The sequence below is a fragment of the Bufo gargarizans genome, unplaced genomic scaffold (assembly GCF_014858855.1).
Source record: "Bufo gargarizans isolate SCDJY-AF-19 unplaced genomic scaffold, ASM1485885v1 original_scaffold_1076_pilon, whole genome shotgun sequence".
In the NCBI taxonomy this organism is placed as follows: domain Eukaryota; kingdom Metazoa; phylum Chordata; class Amphibia; order Anura; family Bufonidae; genus Bufo; species Bufo gargarizans.
The window spans coordinates 189,393-215,056 of NW_025334225.1; the positions used below are offsets into that span (position 1 = coordinate 189,393).

At 45.3% G+C, this 25,664-nt stretch overlaps 1 protein-coding gene across 1 annotated transcript in view; it reads right to left on the bottom strand.

The window, feature by feature from the left end:
• The window catches only part of TRAF5 (TNF receptor associated factor 5), a 51,260-nt gene that overhangs the window by 20,933 nt on the left and 4,663 nt on the right, over nucleotides 1-25,664 (bottom strand). Inside the window, 3 exon segments of the mRNA XM_044273718.1 lie at nucleotides 448-549; nucleotides 5,957-6,014; nucleotides 7,594-7,815. Of these exon segments, the coding sequence (XP_044129653.1) occupies nucleotides 448-549; nucleotides 5,957-6,014; nucleotides 7,594-7,808 (375 nt within the window). The 5' untranslated portion in view covers nucleotides 7,809-7,815.

Here is a 25,664-nt window from a genome sequence, read left to right on the forward strand (position 1 = left end):
AGTGCTGGCAGTGTCAGACTGTGCAGGGACACCCCCCAACTGGTAACATTGGTAAGTGCTCCAGAACAGGCAAAGCTCAGTACACGGTACATCCATTCACTTAAAGGAGTTGTATCATCTCAAGTATTGGTGGCATATCTCTAGGATACGCCACAAATGTCTGAGAGGTGGCACCTGCAGCTACCTCTAAAATGTGGTCTGGCAAAGTGAAGGAGAGTGGACTACGCATGCGCGGCTGCCCTCCATTCATTTCCAGAGGTGGGAGCTGCACCTATGAGACATTGGTGGCATGTCCTAGCGATATGCCCCCAGTGCTCGAGATGACAAAACCCCTTTAAATGGGCATTCTCAGCCACTAGCCAGTGCGTAGCACCCCATCCAAACAGCGGATCGTTGAGTAGGCCTGGATATTACAGTCCTGGAAATACCCTTTATGTAACCATGTACCTGGAACCTCCCCAGGGCTACCTTCACGTCACAGTCGGGGGCATTTCGGCAATATACTAGTAGATTCAGGACTTCCCTTTTACAGCAATTGTCTTTAAAGATCTAGAAAAGAAGATACACAATCTACAGTGACGTTGAGGACTAGACACAGAGAAAAATCACTCAACAGCGTAATGGGCAATGGAAGTAAGGAAAATGGTAGAATGCACACAGATTATTATCTCAGCCATAGAGATTGTATCATTGCTGTCTGCATTAAACTACAATACAATACACGAGAACGCAGCATGGAAATGTAGCAGAAAATGGGCATGCTTCAGACTTTCAAATGCTCATTATCCACAGTGAAAAAAAATGTGGATGAAGACTTAAAAGGCTCCTTAAAAGTATATCAACCCCCCCTCCGTCAATGATATGTACCGTATTTTTTGCAACTCATAAGACACACTTTCCCCTGCGTCTTATGGGGTGAATACTAATAAGCGCTTCCATTGTGGAAGCGCTCATTAGTACAGGATAACCGGGAAGTGGTCAATGCAGTGCTCCCCTGGGCTCTGTACTCACCGCTTTCTGGTCCTCTGCCGTCGGCTGTGCTGGCTCTGTGACCTCATGCTGTGCGCGTTGGGTCACAGCACAGCCGAAAGACGAGAGAGCGCTGGAGGTGAGGAGCGGCGGTGTCCAGAGCAAGAGACGTAAGTGGATTTTTTTTTATGTGAGTTTTATGTGATCTGGGGCTGGGGGCTGATGAAATGATATGAGGTCTGAATGTGGGGTCTTTTTTTACATTGGGGCTCTTATCTGAGGTCTGATTGGGGGTCATTCACATTGGGGTCTGATTAAAGCGGTTGTCCTTATTTTTTGTTCTTTGTATGTTTCTAACTAGGAAAATGTAAGGACTTTACAATTCACTTACTTTGTCTCCAGTTGCTGTTTTCTCAGATTTCACTGAGGGTCACATGACCTGTGATGTCAGCTTCTCTCCCTGCTCTGATGAAGTTTTGTGCACAAGCCTGAGAGAGCAGATACGTGTCTGTACACATATCCTCTTCCTCTGGATCTTGCCTTCCTCTGGATCAACTTGCAGGATAACAGGCCAAACTGGATGGACAAATGTATTTTTTCGGCCTTATGTACTGTGTTACTGTGCTGGCAATGCCCCCCTGCACTGCCGCTGCTGCTGCTGTCTGCTCTCTCCCTGGATTCTTGAGGAAAAACATTAACCCCTTCAGGTGCACAGATTCAGGGCTGAAGGCTTTAATGAGTAGCTGCAGGCAGTGAGGAGACAAATGCTGGGCACAGGAGCTGACAGAGAAGTTCTGCAGAGCATTGCAGGTAGGGGGAAGATCATGTGTGTATCAGCAGTGTCATTGTACAGCTGGGACTTGTAGGCCTACACATACAACATGCTGCTGAGTATCCCAGCAGGCAGACATGTCACTCAGGGCAGACTTATTTACTCCCTTAGCAGAGCAGGGGGAGGGGCAGAGATTGTTGTTATTGCAGGTAAACAAAGGGACAGAAGAGAACCAGGGAAATGACAAAATATATAGTTTTTTGCCTAAAACTTGCTTAGCTTAGTTATATATTGCTGCCCATCAGATTTACAGTGCTATATTTTTTTTTTCCTAACTCGGACAACCCCTTTAAGGGTCTTATTAACATTGGGGGTCTCATTGCGGCTGTGAGCAGAGGTCTAATTAAAAAAATTTTGTTATTGTCCTCCTCTAAAACCTAGGTGTGTCTTATGGGCCGATGTGTCTTATAGGGCGAAAAATATGGTATACAGTTGTGTTCAAAATTATTCAACCCCCACTGAAATTGAATGTTTTGGCCAGTTTGACATTGATTTTGATCATTTCAGTCATCTTGTTTACAATTAAATCAAAGAGGCCCTTGTAAGTCAGACAAATATAACATAATATTTATAATGAAATAACCACAAATGTCTTTTCTGTGCTCACATCATTATCAGTTTTATTCAACCCCCAAGTGACATTCAATCTTAGTACTTAGTACAACATCCTTTTCCAGTTATAACAGCTTTTAAACGTGAAGCATAGCTTGACACAAGTGTCTTGCAGTGATCTACGGGTATCTTCGCCCATTCTTCATGGGCAAAAGCCTCCAGTTCAGTCACATTCTTAGGCTTGCGCGCTGCAACTGCTTTCTTTAAGTCCCACCAGAGGTTCTCAATCGGATTTAGGTCTGGTGACTGCGATGGCCACTTCAAAATGTTCCAGCCTTTAATCTGCAGCCATGCTCTAGTGGACTTGGAGGTATGCTTGGGATCATTGTCCTGTTGAAAGGTCCAACGTCTCCCAAGCCTCAGGTTTGTGACGGACTGCATCACATTTTCATCCAATATCCCCTGGTACTGAAGAGAATTCATGGTACCTTGCACACGCTGAAGCTTCCCTGTACCTGTAGAAGCAAAACAGCCCCAAAGCATGATTGACCCCCCGCCATGCTTCACAGTAGTTCTTTTCTTCATAGGCCTTGTTCTTCCTCCTCCAAACATAGCGTTGATCCATGGGCCCAAACAGTTCTAATTTGGTTTCATCAGTCCACAGAACACTATCCCAAAACTTTTGTGGTTTGTCCACATGACTTTTGGCATACTGCAGTCGACTCTTCTTATTCTTTGGAGACAGCAAGGGGGTGCTCCTGGGAGTTCTGGCATGGAGGCCTTCATTACGCAGTGTGCGCCTTATTGTCTGAGCTGAAACCTCAGGACCCACATCTGAGAAATCTTTTTTCAGTTCCTCAGCAGTCACACGGGGACTTTTCTCCACTTTGCGCTTCAGGTAGCGCACAGCAGTCGAAGTCAGCATCTTCTTTCTGCCACGACCAGGTAGCGTTTCAACAGTGCCCTTTGCCTTGAATTTGCGAATGATGCTTCCTATGGTGTCTGTTGGTATGTTTAACATCTTTGCAATCTTCTTATAGCCATTTCCCTTCCTGTGAAGAGAAATCACCTCTTCTCTTGTCTTCCTGGACCATTCTCTTGACTTCACCATGTTTGTAAACACACCAGTAAATGTCTAGAAGGAGCTGAGTATCACAGTCCTTTTAAATCTGCCTAATTGGTGCTTATTATGCTTGATTGCTGCTCCTTGACATCCATAGGTGTTTTCAATACCTGATCGAAAACACTTGAATGAACCTCTGTTCTTAAGAGTGGTAGTCTTTAAGGGGTTGAATAATTGTGTCAATGAAGAAATCACAAAAAAAAACATTTAATACTGTATTACAAAAACAATTGATGTCATTTTAGTTGCATTTGGTTCTTTAAAAAGTCCTTGTAAGATTTCATTCTGAACACAATTACAAATGTACACTAAATTCCCTAAAACCCTTTACAGCATTGGGGGTTGAATAATTTTGAACACAACTGTATCTTATTAATGGGCTCAGTGTTCTACTAAGAGTTTGGTGACAAAGTGTAAGAATTGTAATTAATCAGACAGGACGATCTGTCACCATTTTATAATTAACATAGACAATTAATCTATATAGGAAAATAAAGGGGTTGTCCCATGAACAATATTCACTGAGGTGGACACACACTCTCATTTCCATCCTTCAACTGCTTCCTGAGCTGTGATAGGGAGAGAGAGAGCTGCAGTAGAAAGGACACGCCCCTGAGCTGTGATAGGGAGAGAGAGAGCTGCAGTAGAAAGGACACGCCCCTGAGCTGTGATAGGGAGAGAGAGAGCTGCAGTAGAAAGGACACGCCCCTGAGCTGCCATCTTGACTTAAATCTAGTAGAAGGAATGAACAGGGAGATCTCTGGACCATGTGAGGTACAGGGCTGGTTCTAGCCTTGTTAGAAAGAGATTATCATGTACTATATGATGACTGATTTTCATTTTTAAGATCAATCATGGGATAACTCCTTTAGGCAATTTTGAAAATACCAACTTCTTGCCTTACCAACTGTTAGAGCCTATATGATACTCCAGAGTAGCATTCCCAATTCTGCAACTCATTGGAAACAGTCAACAAAATTGTTGACAGACACACCAGCCAACATTTAACTCAGGATCAGTACAGGATAAGTAATGTATGTCCACAGTGACTGCACCAGCAGAATAGTGAGTGCAGCTCTGGAGTATAATACAGGATGTAACTCAGGAGCAGTACAGGATAAGTAATGTATGTACACAGTGACTGCACCAGCAGAATAGTGAGTGCAGCTGTGGAGTATAATACAGGATATAACTCAGGATCAGTGCAGGATAAGAAATGTAATGTATGTCCACAGTGACTCCACCAGCAGAATAGTGAGTGCAGCTCTGGAGTATAATACAGGATATAACTCAGGATCAGTGCAGGATAAGTAATGTAATGTATGTCCACAGTGACTCCACCATCAGAATAGTGAGTGCAGCTCTGGAGTATAATACAGGATGTAACTCAGGATCAGTAGAGGATAAGTAATGTAATGTATGTCCACAATGACTCCACCAGCAGACTAGTGAGTGCAGCTCTGGAGTATAATACAGGATGTAACTCAGGATCAGTACAGGATAAGTAATGTAATGTATGTACATAATGCCTCCACCAGCAGAATAGTGAGTGCAGCTCTGGAGCATAATGCAGGATGTAACTCAGGATCAGTAATGTATGTACACAGTGACTGCACCAGCAGAATAGTGAGTGCAGCTCTGGAGTATGATACAGGATGCAACTTGGAATCAATACAGGATACATAATGTGATGTAGTTACAAGGTTATTAGACTGTAGCCTTATAATGCAACATGTTCAAAGGTGAAGCCATGCTCTGATAACTATATTTACCATGGTCTGTATGTCAATAGAAAAAGAGGAAATATCGGTTACATCAAAGCCTGTCCATTGTGTTAAAAATTTCCCATTTTTCTAGCTGGACTCCTCCTTTCTTCCCCCGCCCTTTACTGTATGATACACACGTGTTATATCTAGTATACATTTATCATAAAACAAAAATTTTTGAAAGTACTTTAAATCAACCACTTTAGATTTCTAGATATACCTTAGTAAACCCACGTACACAGATTACTCTGAAAGGCAAAAACCACAGGCCAAAGTATCGGCCTACATCCAGGAAATTGACGCTCACTGCTGAGAAATGCGACGACTCTCACACTTTTTTTTTTATAGTAAGTACGATAATATACGTCCCAACTTGTAAGAAGTCCAAGGAATGACAATATCAGCGGTAAGATTTTACTGTAAGCCACACCTCTCACCCCACCCAATGCCTTTCTATACACGTCCAATCCCGCTTAACCCCCTTGGTGGCCCCACACAGTGTAATAGTGCCACCTTGGTGTGCCAGCACTGTATGAATGTGCCCTTAGTGCCAGTGACGGGGGAGAAAAGCATGCCTAAGTGCGATAACTTTCAATGGCATTGCCATTGTTGGAATCCAGATTAAACTGAATTCTGGACAGTTGGGTGGCGGATTAGTGGACAGTCATGGCAGCAATATCCTGGTGTTCGGCGCACTATAGAGAGATTTCTTACCTCTTGTTGTTTAATATTTTCTTTGTCTATTGGACATTGAGGGATTTCATACAATTCTCTGCAAAGAGAAATCAAAGAAAATATATATATAAGTCACATTTGTATTGAATTTGATTATATTGAGAGATATAAGACAACAGACCTCAAGCTAAAACCTATCCCAACCATTCAGATCTGGGACGATCAGGCACCGGTCAGATCTGGGACGATCAGGCACCGGTCAGATCTGGGACGATCAGGCACCGGTCAGATCTGGGACGATCAGGCACCGGTCAGATCTGGGACGATCAGGCACCGGTCAGATCTGGGACGATCAGGCACCGGTCAGATCTGGGACGATCAGGCACCGGTCAGATCAGGGACGATCAGGCACCGGTCAGATCAGGGACGATCAGGCACCGGTCAGATCTGGGACGATCAGGCACCGGTCAGATCTGGGACGATCAGGCACCGGTCAGATCTGGGACGATCAGGCACCGGTCAGATCTGGGACGATCAGGCACCGGTCAGATCTGGGACGATCAGGCACCGGTCAGATCTGGGACGATCAGGCACCGGTCAGATCTGGGACGATCAGGCACCGGTCAGATCTGGGACGATCAGGCACCGGTCAGATCTGGGACGATCAGGCACCGGTCAGATCTGGGACGATCAGGCACCGGTCAGATCAGGGACGATCAGGCACCGGTCAGATCAGGGACGATCAGGCACCGGTCAGATCTGGGACGATCAGATTTTTCAAAAGTTTACTTAGGTCAATGCAACCTACAGTATATACACTACTGGTAATATACTAATAATGTACATGTTTGTCATTATGAAGAGGATTACAACTTTGAAATGTTTGTATTTTATACTTCCATGTTAGAATTATTTGCATTTTGTGTAGACTTTAGAGTAATCGAGCCCAATAAACAGGAGCAGCTATTTAGTATATACTAAGGGTACGGCGACACGTGGCTACAACCATAGTGCCAAGAGGGCTGAAACTACAGGGGAAAGTGAGTATGAAGCAGGCAGGACTTTAGGGTGTAGTTATCATTAGTGGCCCTGAACCATTGGGTGCAGTGGTCATGGGTCGGTCTGAATCATAGGGTACAGTAATGAGGAGTGGGATTGAACCATAGTGTGAAGTGATCATAAGTCAGACTGAACCATAGGGTGCAGGGCTCATGGGTGGGCCTTGCAGGGCTCATGGGTGGGCCTGAACTACAGGGTGCAGTGATCATGAGTGGGCCTAAGTCATGGGATGCATAGATCAGGAGTGGTCCTGAACCATAAGGTGCAGTGATCATAAGTGGGCCTGAACTACAGGGTGCAGTGATCATGAGTGGGCCTAAAAGAATCTAATCTATAAGACCCACTCGATGATAACCCTCTTCATCTTGAGCTTCCTGGATCTTTTTCTGAAGTATTGTAACACAGCAGAGCCGTAAGACAGAATTATCATTGGGAGGATGGGGGTGATAGTGTACCTAAGAATAACAGTATAAAGCTATATACTAGTCCCTCTGGGGAAAGCTGGTCGTCACTCAGGGTTTGCAACCCAAACTACCTGTCAGGTCAGTGCCTGGGTCTCCAGAGAGCTGTGACTATGCTGCATACTGTACTCACACATGTCAGTGTCAGACACTCACTTCAGGCGCAGAATGCATTTCTCACAGAACCGGTGACCACATCCTGTCTGATGAGGGTTGTGAAGAACCAGATGGCAGCTTGCACACTTGTAACGCTCCTGCAATGTTTCCACAAACACGTACTCCTGCTTCGGCTCAAAGTCAAGGGACAGTCCAGTGCTGGAGTTCTGTCTGCAGAATTTGTCCGGATGCAGATTGTTGTCAGGACAGTCCATGGTGGAGCTGGAAGAAAGACATTACGGAATGAGACATAACTAGGAGCCATGATGTGTTATCGCTCCATATAAGCGTTACCTGTCAGTGTAATCCTGCTTGTGATGATAATGAGATGAATGCTGAAAAGTGATGTCTACAGAACAGAACGTGTCAGCCTACTAGGCTGGTGTAAAAAGTGCAGGATTCAGTTCAACTGAACTATAAATAAGCATCCCATTCCTTAGGACCTACGATGCTGGAAATTGGCATGATCCAACCTGTGGGTGGGAGTTTGCATAGAAATACACTTATTTTACATTTGGTAGGGTTTTTGTAGCAAAATACCTCTTTATGAGGGAGGGGGATCAGGAAACCCCACTCACGACATAGATGCGGGTCCCAGGGGTGGGATGCCCCCTTATCCAAGGGGACTGAGAATATGCTGTAGATGTTTGTCATGGGAATACCCCTTTAAAGCAGATGTCCCCAGTGTGATTACGTAAAGGCTTTGTGCAGTTCTGCAGCTAATGTCATTGTTCAGTAGGGTTGTGTATACAATTGTGTGTGTCTCCATGGTAACAGACTACAAACAAACCCTGTGTGTAGTCTGATACCACATTCCCTTTGCTTTTTGTTCTTGATAATCTTTATTTAGTTTAATCTATATCAGCTCACAACGCACACCTCAGCTGTCTTTGTATACAGAGTGTAAAGTGTTATGAAGGTTCGATAAGATCTGTGGTTTATCTTCTTATCTCCTCAAGTTTAGGAGGATCAAATGCTAACTATATGTCAGCTGTGGTTCATGAGGTGGAGGTGCAAGACGAGTTTAAAAGTGGCACTGTCCCCCACCAATCGCTCACCTAGGGGACACTCTATCCCCTTCAATACCTGCAAGACCGTAGCATGTGCACTGCCACTCCATACTAATCTATGGATCTATGGAGCTGATGAGACTCTGAAATAGCGGATTGCCGGGGGTTTAAATTGTCGGACACCTGCTGATCAGATAGTGATGGCCTACACTGAGGATATGCCATCAATATAAAAAAAATCTGGAAATCCCGTTAATGTCTAATGAACCTTCTAACAAGTAGGGATTATCTAAACAGGAGAACCTAATTAAAAGGGATTTTTACACAAAAAAAATATTCTACAATTTTCAAACCAGCATCTGTATCTGAATACGTTTGTAATTGCATATAATAAAAAATGGAATAGAGCCACTGAGTTATTCAATCAAATCTATATGTATAGCACCATCTGCTGTTTGTTCTTTTCCTTATTTCTCTGTCCACCTCAGTGAGGTGGTCGCACATGCTCAGAACCATCCTTTAACTGCCACCAGCCATATCTGCTGTTAGAAGCTTTAAAGTTAGGGCTCATGCACACGACCGTTGGATGGTTTGCAGTTTGTAAATTGAGGATCCGCAAAACACGAATACCGGCCATGTGCATTCCTCACTTTGCGGAATGGAATGGTAAGGCCGGACCATGATAGAACAGTCCTATTTTTGTCTGTAATTTTCTATTCAATTTTTTTGCGGAACAGCTATGCGGACACGGAATGCACATTTCCGTGTTTTTGCACCCCCATTGAAGTGATTGGTTTGGGCCAGAAAAAAACTGAACGGACACAGAAAAAAATAAATTAAAAAGTTTGTGTGCATGAGCCCTTACAAGGAGAGAGCTGCAGCAGAAAGGACATGCCCACTGATAAAGGGTACATCTCCTGAGTTGTGATGGGGAAAAAGCTGCAGCAGAAAGGATGCACCCCTGAGCTGTGATAGAGAGATAGCTGCAGCTTAAAGGACACACCCTATAAACTGTCAGCCTAAAATAAATCGAGCAGATCAATTGCAGCAAGGATTCAGGAGAGCTCTGGATCCATGTGAGTTAGGCCTCATGCACACGACCGTTGTTGTGTCCCGTGTCCGTTGTTCCGTTTTCCATGACTTTCTATGGACCCATTGACTTTCAATGGGTCCGTGGAAAATTCGGAAAATGCACCGTTTGTCATCCGCGTCCGTGATCCGTGTTTCCAGTCCGTGAAAAAAATATTTTTTTTCACGGACAAGGGTTTGCGGACCCATTCAAGTCAATGGGTCAGTGAAAAAACACGGAGGCACACAAGATTGTCATCCGCGGCCGTGATCCGTTTTTTTCCCCTATCATTTGCAAGGCAAACTTGACTTAGATTTCTTTTCTATTTCCTTCATGTCTGGTGATCTTCCAAAAATCAAGGAAGATGCACGGAAACAAAAACGGACACGGATCACGGAACAACGTTTTGCGGACTGTGAAAAAATACTGTCGTGTGCATGAGGCCTTACAGGCAGTGGTGTAACTTTAATGTAGGAAGACCACGCAACTGCTAAGGGACCCAGGGGAGGGAGGTCCAACATTGAACTCCTTTCTCTTCTCCAGGCAAGAAAACTATGCTTTTTTTCATGGAGTGGCCACTAGGTAGAGCTCAGTGCAAAGAGATCAATGGTAAGTATATAAATTCCAATGCACTGAGCTCCCCCTAGTGGTGGCTATAGGCGAACACGAACAGCTTTATAATAGAGGAGAAGCAGATTTATACAATGTGTATACTGAGAAATATGGTGCTCAGTTGTGAATCACCTGTTCCACTTTTTTCCATCACAGAAGTTGGATTAGGCCCCTTTCACACGAATGATACAGATTAGGTCCGGATGCATTCAGGGTGCATTTAGTGAAACTTGCACCATTTTGCAAGCAAGTTCAATCAGTTTTGTCTGTGATTGCGCTCAGTTCAATTTTCTCCGCGCGAGTACAATGCGTTTTGATGAGTTTTTCACGAGTGATAAAATACTGAAGGTTTACAAACATCTCTTAGCAACTATCAGTGAAAAACGCATCGCATCCGAACCCATTAGCAGATGCAATGCGTTTTTCACTGAAGCCCCATTCCCCTCTATGGGGCCAGGGCTGCGTGAAAAACGCAGAATATAGAACATGCTGCGTTTTTCACGCAACGCAGAACTGATGCATGAAAAAAACTCTCATGTAGACAGACCCATTGAAATGAATGGGTCAGGATTCAGTGCGGGTGCTATGCGTTCACGTCACACATTGCACCCGCGCGGAAAACTCGATTGTGTGAAAGGGACCTAAGTGGGTGAGGTGGAGGGCGATGTTTTTTTTTTATAACAATTTCGTAATTAAAATTTCTACAACTGCAGCAGAAAGGATACGCCCCCTGAGAAAGTGCACGCCCTCTGAGCTGTCAGCTTGATCTAAATCTAGCAGAGCAATGAATGGGGAGATCTCTGGATCCATGTGAGGTCTAGGGCTGGTTCTAGCTTTGTTAGAAGGAGATCGTCTTGTACTGTATGATGTCCGATTTTCTTTTTTAACCCTCAGCCCTGCAGAGTCTGGTAAGGTCACGAGAAAGCTGTCAAAAAGGATGTGAACTGAACATACTTAAAGGTCACCCCTGTTAACCCCTGTGACGTAGGATCCAGGCTCTTAGTAGATCACACCCACAACGTACCAAGCTAAATGCCAATGTAACCTATGAAACCGAATGCGGCCTCCTCCACATCAGCACCTACAGCCCATGGAGAGTAAACTATTTTAAAATGACTATTATAAGGCACTGAATCAGCTTCCTGTTGACATATTAGGCTGCCTTACTGATGGGCTCTGTGGCCGAAAATAAGAAAAGTGTAAAAAGAAGATGCAGAAAGAGAAAAGCGCTAACGAATAACATACAAGGTATACCGAATCCGATGAACTATACCTCAATCTGCTCAGCTCCTCCTGCTCTGTAACCCGCTGCCTGCAGAGCAGACGCCATCAGGACAGGCTCCCTTTAACCCCTTCCCGACTGCCTGGTGTAAATTTACGCCGGGAGTCAGCTATTTAAATCTGGCACCCGCTCGCGAGCACAGCAGGCGCCATAGCCGCTGGATGCCGTCCTATTAGGCCTCATGCACACGACCGTATTTTGTTTCCGTGTCCGATTCGTTTTTTTTTTGCGGATTTCAATGTCCGGTCAGTTGCTCCGTAAAAAAAATAGTGCATGTCCTATTTTTTTCTAGTTTGTGGACAAGGATAGGCATTATTACAATGGATCCGCAAAAAAAAACGGATTCCATACGGAACATCATCCTTTTTTTTTGTGGATCCGCAATTTGCGGACCGCAAAACACATAAGGTCGTGTGCATGTAGCCTTAAACATCAGACACCTGGGGGGCTAATGTATGTGATCAACAATAATGTCGGTCGCACGCGTGCAACCCCTCAGCTCAAAAACTGGAAGCGAGCATTAGAGTCTATGAGAGAAGAAATCTTGTTTAAGCTCTCTATAGGAACTATTAAAAAGTGTAAAATAAACAAACAAAAAAGTTTAGAAGAATAAAAAATAAATATATATATATATATATATATACATATATATATATATACACATATATATATACACATATATATATATATATATATATATATATATATATATATATATATATATATAAAAATCCATTAATAATTTCACAAAATTAAAACAATTAAAAAATGTAGACATCATAGACATCATCGCTGTGTGCGAAAACGCGAAAACTATTAAAATATAAAACTATTTATCCCATACAGCAAAAGACGTAATGGAAGAAAAAAATCGACACTTCAATTGAATAAAAAGTGATGAAAAAGTCATACGCACTCCATGGTATCAAAAAAAAACGACAGATTGCCCCACACGTCTGCACACAATAATAAAAAAGTTAAGGGGGTGTTAATCTGGTGATGCAAAGAAAAAAATTAGTTTTTTCCAAAGTTTTTCATTTTTTCTTCAGTATTAAAATGCAAGAAAAACGGTGTAAATGTGGTATCGCTGTAATCGTAGTGACCCTGAGGATGAAGGTAACAGGTCAGTTTTTTTTTGTTTTTTTGTTTTTTGTTTTTTTTTTTTTTTGTTTTTTTTTTTTTTATAATTCCACCCCATTTTACATTGTATGCAATATAAAATGGTGGCATTAGAAAGTACAACTTGTCTTGCAAAAAAAACAAGCTATGTGGATGGAAAAATAAAAAAAAAGTTATGGCTCTGGGAAGGCTTGGAGTAAAAAATGATGGAAAAAAAAAAAAAATGGAAAATGGTCTGGTCCTGAAGGGGTTAAAGAGGTTTCAAGATCAGGAAGTTGCAGGTGTTTTTTATGTTTCTTTCTTCTGGTTATCGATGCGATCTCTCGGTTTTGAAGTTACTGCTTTGTTTTCTCTGTTGTGTACAGTAAGTGACCCGCGTTCATGACTCACCTCATACAAAAAACATATCAGTCAGCAGCATGTAATAACTGTGAGATGGGTAGACCATGATGATGGTGCTGATGTATTTTATATGGCACATGGTAGGTGGAGGGTGAACAGTTACAGATTTTGCATTGTGACCCATTAGCTTCAAGTTACGCCTCTGCCCCCTTTTTGGAACCCTAAGAGTCCATTCACACGTCCACAAGTGTTTTGCGGTCCGCAAATTGCGGATCCGCAAAACACTGACACCGGCCATGTGCATTCCAAATTTTGCGGATCGCACATGGCCGGCACTTAATAGAAAATGCCTATTGCGGACAAGAATAGGACATGTTCTATTTTTTTCGGGAATGGAATTGCGGACCCGGAAGTGCGGCTCTGCAATTCCAGATCCGGGCAACACATCTCGCTGCCCCACAGAAATTAGTGGGTCCGCAATTTATTTTGCGGAACGAAATTGCAGACGTGTGAATGGACCCTAAGACTATCTGTAATTGCTGTGATTGGTCAACTGTGGCCAGATGATGTCATCAGTATGGAGGACGGCGTGGACGGCATAGTGGAGGCAGCAGAGGACGCAAAATCTGATCTACAGACTCGGGGTCAGGAACCAAACATCACTTATAGAGGATAAGCAGATACGACTACTCAGCCGAAATCTGAATTTCCTCCTCTGCAATTAGACTTGATAACTTTAAAGGGGTTGTCAGGACTAGAAAAACATGGCTTCCCCTAAAACCAGAACCACGGGTTATGTCTGGTATTACAGCTCTATTGACATAAAGGGGCTGAGCTGTAGTAACACGTACAACCTGATGACAGGGGAGGCACTGTTTTTCCAGTCCTGACAGCGCCTTTGAGCAGCATGAGAGGATGAATTATTGACCTTCAGAAGAAATATCTGGCTGCTTTCCGTGCTTAGTCACTGGGCTGGGGCGAAGTTATTTTGCAGACTTGACCACCATCACATGGTCATCCTGGTCTCTCTTGACCTCATAGCACTACTCATACAAAGTCATTCTCATATGGAGCATAGAGTATGACATGACCTTTGTCCAGACCCAATGTGAAAACATGTAGATTTAAAGGGGTTTTCCCAGAACCTTCATACTGTAATGCCCTGGAAAGGTCATCAGATCGCTGGGGTCTGACCCTGGCATTAAAGATCAACAATATCAGATCGGTGAGGTCTGACCCTGGTATCCCAATCAGATGGCATAAAGGGGTCCTCTCACTTCAGCAAATAGCATTTATCAGGTAGAGAAAGTGAACACAAGGCACTTACTAATGTATTGTGATTGTCCATATTGCCTCCTTTGCTGGCTTCGTTCATTTTTCCATCACATTATACACTGCTTGAATCCATGGTTACGACCGCCCTGCAATCCAGCAGCGGTGGTCGTGCTTGCACACTATAGAAAAAAGATCTAGCCCATGTGCGGCCCTGATCACCAGAGAGGCCTGTGATTTTTTTTTTCTATACTGTGCAACCATAACCACTGCTTCATCCTGCTGTGGGGGCGTTTGTCAGCGGCTGGGACAAAGAGCCTTGTCAGGGTTCAGGGCAACCTGATCCAGAGGGCTCTGGACCTCACACTGGGCTGAAGGTTCACCTTCCAACAAGACAATGACCCTGAGCACACAGCCAAGATAATACAGGAAGGGCTTAGGGACAACTCTGTGAATGTCCTTCAGTGGCCCAGACAGAGCCCTGACATGAACCCAATCCAACATCTGTGGGGAGACTTGGAAATGGCTGTCCATCGATGGTCCCCATCCAACCTGACAGGGGATCTGCAGAGAAGAATGGCAAAAAATCCCCCAATCCAGGTGTGCAAACCTTCATCATCCCCAAGACTGGAGGCTGTAATCACTGCCAAAGGGCCTTCGACTACGTCAATGGGCAAGCCAAAGTGCTAGGAGCACCGCTAGTGCATCTCCCCCGTCCCCTCTGTATTCCCCTCTCCCCTGTGAGTGACGGGGCAGATACCTTGTCTAGCCCTGTACTCTCACCGCAGCGCTAAAGCTCAGTGACCTCATCAGATCCACTGCACATGTGCAGAGTCACTGAGGGGAGGGAGGAGCACAGACAGCATGGGGGCACTGCGTTAGCAGTGCTCCTAGCACTATGGCCAGCCCCCTAGTGCTCAAAATAGCTAATTTAAATAAATATAAATACTGCTATATCTCTACACTTATTAACCCTATAGAGAAAAAAAATGTATTGTTTTATTCAGCGCTATAAACCCTACTAGGTAAAATGCCTGGTTTAATAGGGTTGATCAAGCTGATAGATGCTGATTTAAAGGGGTTATCCCATAAATAATGTGAAAAATGAAAATCAGACATCATATAGCACACGACAATCTCTTTTTAACAAAGCTAGAACCTGCCCTGTACCTCACATGGATCCAGAAATCTCCCCAGTGTCGGACTGGGGTGCCTAGGGCTCACAAGTAAAACTTATTTTGGGGGCCCACCGTATGGATACATTCAAATATAATAAATAATCTAACAACTTTTTTATATGAAAATAGGCTGGATGAGGTGCTGTACATTAAATATATGTATGTAGTGCAGTAAGTCTACTGTGTTATGTGCCACTTGTGCAGGGCGTGAGAGACTAGGGGCCCACCTTGGTCAGGGGCCCACCGGGGGATTCCCCTGTACCCCTGTGGGCCAGTCCAAGCCTGGATCTCCCCATTCATTGCTCTGCTAGATTTATATCAAGCTGACAGCTCAGGGGGCGTGTCCATTCTCTCCCTATCACAGCTCAGGGGGCGTGTCTTTTTTCCTTGGAGCTCTCTTCCTATCACAGCTCAGGAGGCAGTGGAAGATGGAACTGAGCATGTGCGGCCATCTGAGTGTGCCGGACAAAGAAATAAGCAAAAGAACAAACAGCAGGTGGCACTATACAGATACATTTTATTGGATAACTCAGTGGCTGTACAAAAATGTTAATTACAAAAGTTTTCAGATCCAGGGGCTGATTTGAAAACTGTAGAATATTTTATTACAGGACAACCCCATTAAGTGTTGCAAATGTAATTACAAAAATGCCAACTCTCACACGTGAGTGTACCTGACCTGACGTGTTGTTATGCGTCACTCACTGTTAGGGCTCGTTCAGTAGCCCGTATGTACAGGTCCGCATCTGTTCTGCAATTCTGTGGAACGGGTGCGGACCCATTCATTGCAATGGGGGCCGCGTGCTGTCCGCATCCATAGTTTCGTTCCGCTTGGGGTCTACTGCCTGGTGGTGGCTGGGGTGCCTTTGATGGTGGATGATTGGCAGGGTGCGAGGGAGGAGAGCAAGATGTATATGGAGGGCCAGCGGATGATGGTGAAGTGACCAGGCCTATTTGGTTACAGTAAATAAAGTCTCAATTTACAGAGCAGATGATGGGAGTTGCAGTACATATAGCAGCCATAGGCGCTTTTTTTTTGTGTCGCATTGGCAAGTTGCAATATCTTGTACACATTTCAATTCCCTCTGGGTACATGGCATATGGATGTCATAGAGGACAGCCCACTGCTCATCACATCCTTCTAGGAGCCAGAAACAGCACCACCCCTGCCTGTGGGCAGTGTCTGGTACTGCAGCTCAGCCCCACTAAAGTGAATGGAGCTGGGCTACAGAGATATGTGGTAGCATGAATCTCCACCAGAAGGGGGCGCCATTTTAATGTTCTCTATTGACACTAGTAAGGCATACAAGTCTCATGAGGGTCTCCTGGTGTAAGAAGGAAACTGGAGAGAAAGGGCCACCCCTATACTTACTTACAAAAATGAGACTGCACAAAACACAGGTTTTCGGAGTAAGTGTCCTGACGAGGGACTTTCCCTGTCAAAAGGGAATTTTTTTTTTTAGATGTCGCCATTAGTCATTGTCTTGTCCCCAGTGACCACCATAACCTAATGGTATCAAAAAGGAATATCCAAAAATCACTTTCAACAAGCTGCATTAAAACCGCACTGCAGACAGGGGAGTACCCAAATCTCATAGGGCCCCACAGCAAAGCTTATTATGGGCGCCCGCCACACCCAGTTTCCCAGTGAGCATGCACCAATCACTCCCAGAAAATGCAGAATGAAAAGCGCAGCGCCACAAATTGATAAATATACTTTTTTTTATTTATTACGTGGAATGAACAAAATTGTATAAAAAAAGTCAACCTCAGCCTCACCCACTTTATCTACCTTGTATGTCAGTAAAGTGGAACTGTCACGGCTGGCGGTGGGGGAAACCCCCAGCCGTGCGGTGCCAGGAGATGGTAGGGTTACCCCTTGGCCGGGACCACAGAGTTAGGGAACAGGTCACCTCCTATTGCGTCCCTAACGCTGACCCTGTCTCCTATCTGTATGAGCCGACCTTGGTGGTAGGAGGACTCATACGCCGGAACCTAAAAGTCCCTACGAGCCCTCAAGTCGGCCCTGTACTAGGGGACAGAGTAAGGCTACTTTCACACTAGCGTTCGGGCGGATCCGTTCAGAACGGATCCGCCCATAATAATGCAGACGGAGGCTCCGTTCAGTACGGATCCGTCTGCATTATTTTAGCAAAAAAAAGCTAAGTGTGAAAATAGCCTAGTACGGATCCGTCCAGACTTTCAATGTAAAGTCAATGGGGGACGGATCCGCTTGAAGATTGAGCCACATTGTGGCATCTTCAAACGGATCCGTCCCCATTGACTTACATTGAAAGTCTGGACGGATCCGTACGGATCCGCACGCCTCCGCACGGCCAGGCGGACACCCGAACGCTGCAAGCAGCGTTCAGCTGTCCGCCTGTCCGTGCGGAGGCGAGCGGAGCGGAGGCTGAACGCCGCCAGACTGATGCAGTCTGAGCGGATCCGCCTCCATTCAGACTGCATCAGGGCTGGACGGCTGCGTTCGGGTCCGCTCGTGAGCTCCTTCAAACGGAGCTCACGAACGGAATACCGAACGCTAGTGTGAAAGTAGCCTGAGACGACCTGCTCCTCCTAGGCACGGGGGAGCAGGAGTCTCAACGGCCAAGCAACACAGGGGAATACAATAACAGAACTTATGGCAGTGGCAGGTATGTGGAACTTCAACCTCACCTACCTGCCACAAACACACTGCCCGGAACCCATGCAAAAGTGCTGTCTGTCTACAACAACAGAGAAGACAACAGCGCACACCATACATCACACAGGGAACCAGGGAACCATAAGGTGCAACAAGCCAGCAACCACATAAACATAACATCAGACAAGGTAACAAAGGTATTACTAACAAGGTTTTATGACCAGAAGGATGGTCCTCACCAGGCAGATGGAGGAGACAGGCGGCTGCTCCAGCCAGCATGGCTGAGAGCAACCTACTGAAGCCTGCAAGAGACTCAGGCTATATAGGCCAAAAGGCCACACCCACCAGTCAACCACACCCAGTGACAACACACACACTGGGAAGGGAGTTAACCCTTCCTACACCACAGAAGGGAAAACACCAACTTAAAGGGGAATAGCACACACACTCACTCACCTGTCACCGCTGGCAACGGCATGCGTGGCCACCGTGTCCTGCAGAACAACCAGCAGGCCGAGACCCTGCCACCACATGCACAACACCAGACGTTGCCGCGGACAACCGCAGGTGAAGGGAGGTGTCCAAGTGCATACAACCTCGTGCACAACAAACAGACCAGGAAGTGCACACAAACACAGACGAAGGACGTGCACACCAAAACACGTTGCCAAGGGCAACCGCACGCATGCCTGTTATTCGCGGCAACCGCACCTGAGGCAAACCACTAAGTGCCCCCAGCTGCGGTTGCAACAACACCAGACCGCGGATAACTGCATGCGGCTCCCAAGGAGTCACGACCATGACCAGGGGTCGTGACAGGAACAGGTGCTTCATAAATATGGCGCTCAGTCGGAAAATCAAATTTCTCAATAAATCTCCTGCTTCCCTTCTATTAAAAAGCTGGCTGCCTGCAGACACCACTAGGGGGAGCTCAATGCCTAGGACTGAAATGGAAGCTGTAATCATCTCTTTGCACTGCGCTCCCCCTAGTGGTGGCTGCGGAAAAAGTGAGTTCAGCACCAGGTTCTATTTCCATTGAAGGTACGCCATTGATTTCAGGTATAGAAGCTGAAATCTAAACATGTCACTGCTGCTGATCTCTAAAATGGAGAGCGCCAGGAGAGGAAATGACCTGGGAGCGGCTGCTTGTCATACCTCGTTTTCTGAACATAAATGGCTGTATTTACTGTGAATAGGGGGAGCTCTCTGGCTGGCAGCAGGGACTGGTATAGTGGCAGGCCCGGCCTTCGAGCTTGCTCTGTTCCTCCGCGCAGGCTGCAGCCTGTTTGCCAGAAAAGGCCACCTCCTCTGCCAGTGCATGCACCCTAATCTTCACTGGCCAATGGCAGGCGACCCTGGCTTAATTAAAGCACCTACCCTGAGGGAAGGTGCCTGGTCAATAGGTTCCTAGCTTGCTAGTTCCAGCAAAGATGTGCTGTATTAGTTTGTCTTCCAGTGTACTGACTTCTGTCTGTTTCCTGGATTCAGACCCTCTGCTGCCTGACCTGTTCCTTGACCTCCATATAGACCCTTTGCTGCCTGCCCTGACCTTGTACTATTTTTCAGATTGCTCGTACTAAGCCTGCCCTGACCTCTGCCTGTCCCTGACTATGGTTTTGCCTGATTCCTTGGTGCTCTGCACTGGTGTCTCTGATCCCCGTGGATCAGCTGTCAACCACATAGAGATTACTTCAAGAGGTAGCGGCCTGGTGACTCCCCTGCAGCGAAGTTCAGATCCATGTTCGGGGGTTAAAGGGTGAAAACCAGGGAACACCATTAGGAGTAGCCTTAAGTAGATCTGTTGGTTGACACTGGTTCCACACCTACTGCTGAAACAGGGACACAGTCTTCCTACAGTGTTTTATGGGGCAATATCTGGATAGTACAGTGCAATATTTTATGCGGCACCTTCAGGTAGTTGTGTTTTATAGGGACGATCATTAGAATGGCTGGCATTTAAAGCGACTGCCCCAGTCCAAACATTAAATCTGACAACAGTCAACATACCTGGTGCCCTCCGTTCCTCTGCTGCCCTCATAAGGACACAGCACCTACTTCATCAGCCCTGGTACATATGTGTGCAGCTGACTGGGGGGGCATGCCTTAGGCTACTTTCACACTAGCGTTCGGGCGGATCCGTTCTGAACGGATCCGCCCATAATAATGCAGACGGAGGCTCCGTTCAGTACGGATCCGTCTGCATTATTTTTAGCATAGAACAGCTAAGTGTGAAAATAGCCTAGTACGGATCCGTCCAGACTTTCAATGTAAAGTCAATGGGGGACGGATCCGCTTGAAGATTGAGCCACATTGTGGCATCTTCAAACGGATCCGTCCCCATTGACTTACATTGAAAGTCTGGACGGATCCGCACGCCTCCGCACGGCCAGGCGGACACCCGAACGCTGCAAGCAGCGTTCAGCTGTCCGCCTGTCCGTGCGGAGGCGAGCGGAGCGGAGGCTGAACGCCGCCAGACTGATGCAGTCTGAGCGGATCCGCTCCATTCAGACTGCATCAGGGCTGGACGGCTGCGTTCGGGTCCGCTCGTGAGCTCCTTCAAACGGAGCTCACGAACGGAAACCCGAACGCTAGTGTGAAAGTAGCCTTAGACTGTTCTATAGTGCTGCGTAGGGAAGTCTGAGATCACAGCAGCCATCCTGAAAAGAATCCAATGGGAGACCAGAGCAGAGGCCGCACAGGAGGAACAGAGAGCACCAGGGATGTGGACGATAGTCAAATTTTAGGTTTGGACTAGAGCAGGGTTTCTCAACTCCGACCCTCGGGACCCACCTACCAGTCAGGATTTTAGAATATCCCACAGAATGAATACCTGTGGTAAGTCCTGATGCACGGACACTAATTATATCACCTGCTCAATACTAAGGAAATCCTGAAAATATGACCGGTAGATGGGTCCCGAGGACCGGAGTTGAGAAACCCTGGTCTAGAGGGTCGCTTTAATGTTGCTGCAGCAGCCTTCTTTCTGTACATTTATCGAGGCACTCTCTGGTTCGGGGACATTTTAGGGTGGTTGCGTTTTAAAGGGGCATTCCCTACTGGACATTTCTTAAAGGAACACTCTCTGTCAGACACGGTTTATGGGGGCACTCTCTGTATGATGCTGTTTATAGGGGCACTCTCTGTATCAGGCATGGCCAACCTGCGGCTCTCCAGCTGTTGTAAAACTACCACTCCCAACATATTGCCCTGCTGTAGGCTGCTAGCTGTAGGCAGTCTGGGCATGCTGGGAGTTGTAGTTTTGCAACAGCTGGAGAGCCGCAGGTTGGCCATCCCTGCTCTATATGATGCTGTTTATAGGGGCGCTCTCTATATGACACTGTTTATGGGGGCGCTCTGTACATGATACTGTATATGGGGGCGCTCTGTACATGATACTGTATATGGGGGCGCTCTGTACATGATACTGTATATGGGGGCGCTCTGTACATGATACTGTATATGGGGGCGCTCTGTACATGATACTGTATATGGGGGCGCTCTGTACATGATACTGTATATGGGGGCGCTCTGTACATGATACTGTATATGGGGGCGCTCTGTACATGATACTGTATATGGGGGCGCTCTGTACATGATTCTGTATATGGGGGCGCTCTGTACATGATACTGTATATGGGGGCGCTCTGTACATGATACTGTATATGGGGGCGCTCTGTACATGATACTGTATATGGGGGCGCTCTCTATATGACACTGTTTATGGGGGCGCTCTGTACATGATACTGTATATGGGGGCGCTCTGTACATGATACTGTATATGGGGGCGCTCTGTACATGATACTGTATATGGGGGCGCTCTGTACATGATACTGTATATGGGGGCGCTCTGTACATGATACTGTATATGGGGGCGCTCTGTACATGATACTGTATATGGGGGCGCTCTGTACATGATACTGTATATGGGGGCGCTCTGTACATGATACTGTATATGGGGGCACTCTGTACATGATACTGTATATGGGGGCGCTCTCTCCTGCCTTTTTCTCTGATCCCCACTTTACTGCTGTGCATAGATGAAACTGATAGAAGAACCTTAATTACAATCCGCTAATTACAGCTTCTAAGAAATGATCTTGGAGTCTTCTCCTGAGAGGGATAAACAGGAATAGATGGAAATAGCAGTCCGGACGCTGCGCTGGGCACTTACAGAAAGCAGGTCAGTGATTAGTCTGCACGGTGACTAATGTATGGAAACCAGACTCCAAATTGTCGCTATCGGATTTAAACAGGAAAGAGATGGATATTTTGAAGTCGTGGGACAATGAATTAGTGGACACAATAAGGTTATGACCTGAATGAAAACTGACAAATAGATGCAAATAAAAAGCTTGTTATAAACAAAAGGTAAAAGGCTGAGGAGGAGGTCAATGGGATAAAGCTCAGGACACCCATAGACTCGGCCTCCGCCGCCGTCAGGAAAGACACGGCAGTACCAAAGGGGTTACTTCTGGTGGTTTCCTTTTATCGATATCACAGGTGGGCACAACCGTTTCGGGGGTTCTCCTATCCCCCCTTTTTCAGGAGCAGTCAAGATAAGTGCATAGACAGCAATAGCATCATAAACATATATACCTTGCCAAAAGGCTTTATACACACTTAATGTTGAAAATCCACGAGGTGGAGGAAGTGTGCGCTCCAAGGTCTCTGTGTATTGTGATAATAATAGCTGGTATGATCATATCCTATTAATATCCCACCTCCAGGCTGTGTAAGGGCTATTTGACCATGAAGGAGAGTGATGGGGTGCTGCGCCAGATGACCTAGCCTCCACAGTCACCGGACCTGAACCCAATCGAGATGGTTTGGGGTGAGCTGGACCACAGAGTGAAGGCAAAAGGGCCAACAAGTGCTAAGCATCTCTGGGAACTCCTTCAAGACCATTTCAGGTGACTGCCTCTTGAAGCTCATCAAGAGAATGCCAAGAGTGTGCAAAGCAGTAATCAAAGCAAAAGGTGGCTACTTTGAAGGACCTAGAATATGACATATTTTCAGTTGTTTCACACTTTTTTGTTATGTATATAATTCCACATGTGTTAATTCATAGTTTTGATGCCTTCAGTGTGAATCTACAATTTTCATAGTCATGAAAATAAAGAAAACTCTTTGAATGAGAAGGTGTGTCCAAACTTTTGGTCTGTACTGTATATATATATACACACACACACATCTCAAGGTCCTATGGTACATTGATATTTTGCACATTGGTGAATAAATAAAATACACGTCCAATGAAAGATGACAATAAAAATGGATACATAAATACCTAAATATGTAACCATGTGCAATATATCAATATACCATAGGACCTCGATATATATAGTACTATGCACACTATATATGTGTATTAGGGGCGTCTTTCTTTCTCTAGCCCCCTACAATATTTATATCGATAAGTAGCCCAGGTGTCGATCATGTGAGCGGCTTTGATTGCGGAAGTTGACGATCTTTTGCGTTCCACTGAGAGCGAGAGCGGAAGTACTTCTCGCTCGATTCCTCCAGAGGCAATATTCTTTTCCCTCAGCCTGGGGACTGTCAGAACTACTGGATGAAAAGGAATCCCTATTATAAAAGCCTTTATACAGATTACATTTAAAGATGGGTATATGGACATTCTGGTAGCCATCTTGTCGGTTTTCTGAAAGGGCAGTGTGAGTTTAAGCTTTCTCAAGACAGAGAATCTCTAACTAAAAAGTTAGGAATTCTTGCATAAACAATTCCCAGGGAGCAAATTGAATAGGGGAGATAGAGACGTGCCATAAAACATGCAGGCCAGGCTTTGCAAACAATGGACTGAATGTGCTAAGGGTTTTTTTTTCCATTCCCAATAAATACTGTATTTTTCGCCCTATAAGACGCACCTAGGTTTTTGGGGAGGAAAATAAGAAAAAAAATATTTTTAACCAAAAGGTGTGCTTTTGGTGGGTTTGGAACTAATGGTATGCAGTATAAATATTCTGACAGGACCCCTTACTATCATTTTAGGCAAATAGATTTACTCCCTGGATTAGGATATTAATAGGATATGATCATACCAGCTATTATTATCACAATACACAGAGACCTTGGAGCGCACACTTCCTCCACCTCGTGGATTTTAAACATTAAGGCCCCTTTCACACGGGCGAGTTTTCCGTGCGGCGAACGTATGGCACCCGCACTAAATCCTGACCCATTCATTTCTATGGGGCTGTGCACATGAGCGATGTTTTTAACGCATCACTTGTGCGTTCAGTTGAAATCGCAGCATGCTCTATATTGTCCGATTTTTGACGTGACGCAGGCCCCATAGAAGTGAATGGGGTGTGTGAAAATCGGATGGCATCCGCAAGCAAGTACGGATGCCGTGCGATTTGCACGCACGGTTGCTAGGAGACGATCGGGATGGAGACCCGATCATTATTATTTTCCCTTATAACATGGTTATAAGGGAAAATAATAGCATTCTGAATACAGAGTGCATAGTAAACCAGCGCTAGAGGGGTTAAAAAAATAAAAAATAATTTAACTCACCTTAGTCCACTTGATCACGAAGCCCGGCATCTCCTTGTGTCTCCTCTGCGCTGAAGTTGAACAGGACCTGGGGTGAGCTGCTCCATTAAATATCGGTTAAGGACCTTCGATGACGTCACTCCGGTCATCACATGGTACGTCACATGATCTTTTACCATGGTGATTTACCATGGTAAAAGACCATGTGATGACCGGAGTGACGTCATCGAAGGTCCTTAACCGATATTTAATGGAGCAGCTCACCCCAGGTCCTGTTCAGCGCAGAGGAGACACAAGGAGATGCCGGCTTCGCGATCAAGTGGACTAAGGTGAGTTAAATTATTTTTTATTTTTTTTAACCTCTCTAGCGCTGGTTTACTATGCATTCTGTATTCAGAATGCTATTATTTTCCCTTATAACCATGTTATAAGGGAAAATAATACAATCTTCAGAACATCAATCCCAAGCCCGAACTTCTATGAAGAAGTTCGGGTTTGGGTACCAAACATGCGCGATTTTTCTCACGCGAGTGCAACGCATGACAATGTTTTGTACTCGCGCAGAAAAAAATCGCGCATTTTCCCGCAACGCACCCGGCTCTTATCCGGGCAAAAAAACTGACGCCCGTGTGAAAGAGGCCTAAGTGTATACACAGGTGAAACTCTAAAAATTAGAATATTGTGCAAAGTTCATTTATTTCAGTAATGCAACTTAAAAGGTAAAACTAACATATGAGACTCATTACCTGCAAAGCGAGATATTTCAAGCCTTTTTTTGTTATAATTTGGATGATTATGGCTTACAGCTTATGAAACCCCAAAGTCACAATTTTGAGGTCCCCTTTGCTCAGGGGGTATGGATTAATGAGCTGACTAGAGTGTGACACTTTGAGCCTAGAATATTGAACCTTTTCACAAAATTCAAATTTTAAGCTGCATTAATTCAGTTCCTTTTAATTTGCATTACTGAAATAATTGGACATTTGCACAAAATTTGAATTTTTCGAGTTTCACCTGTGTGTGTATATATATA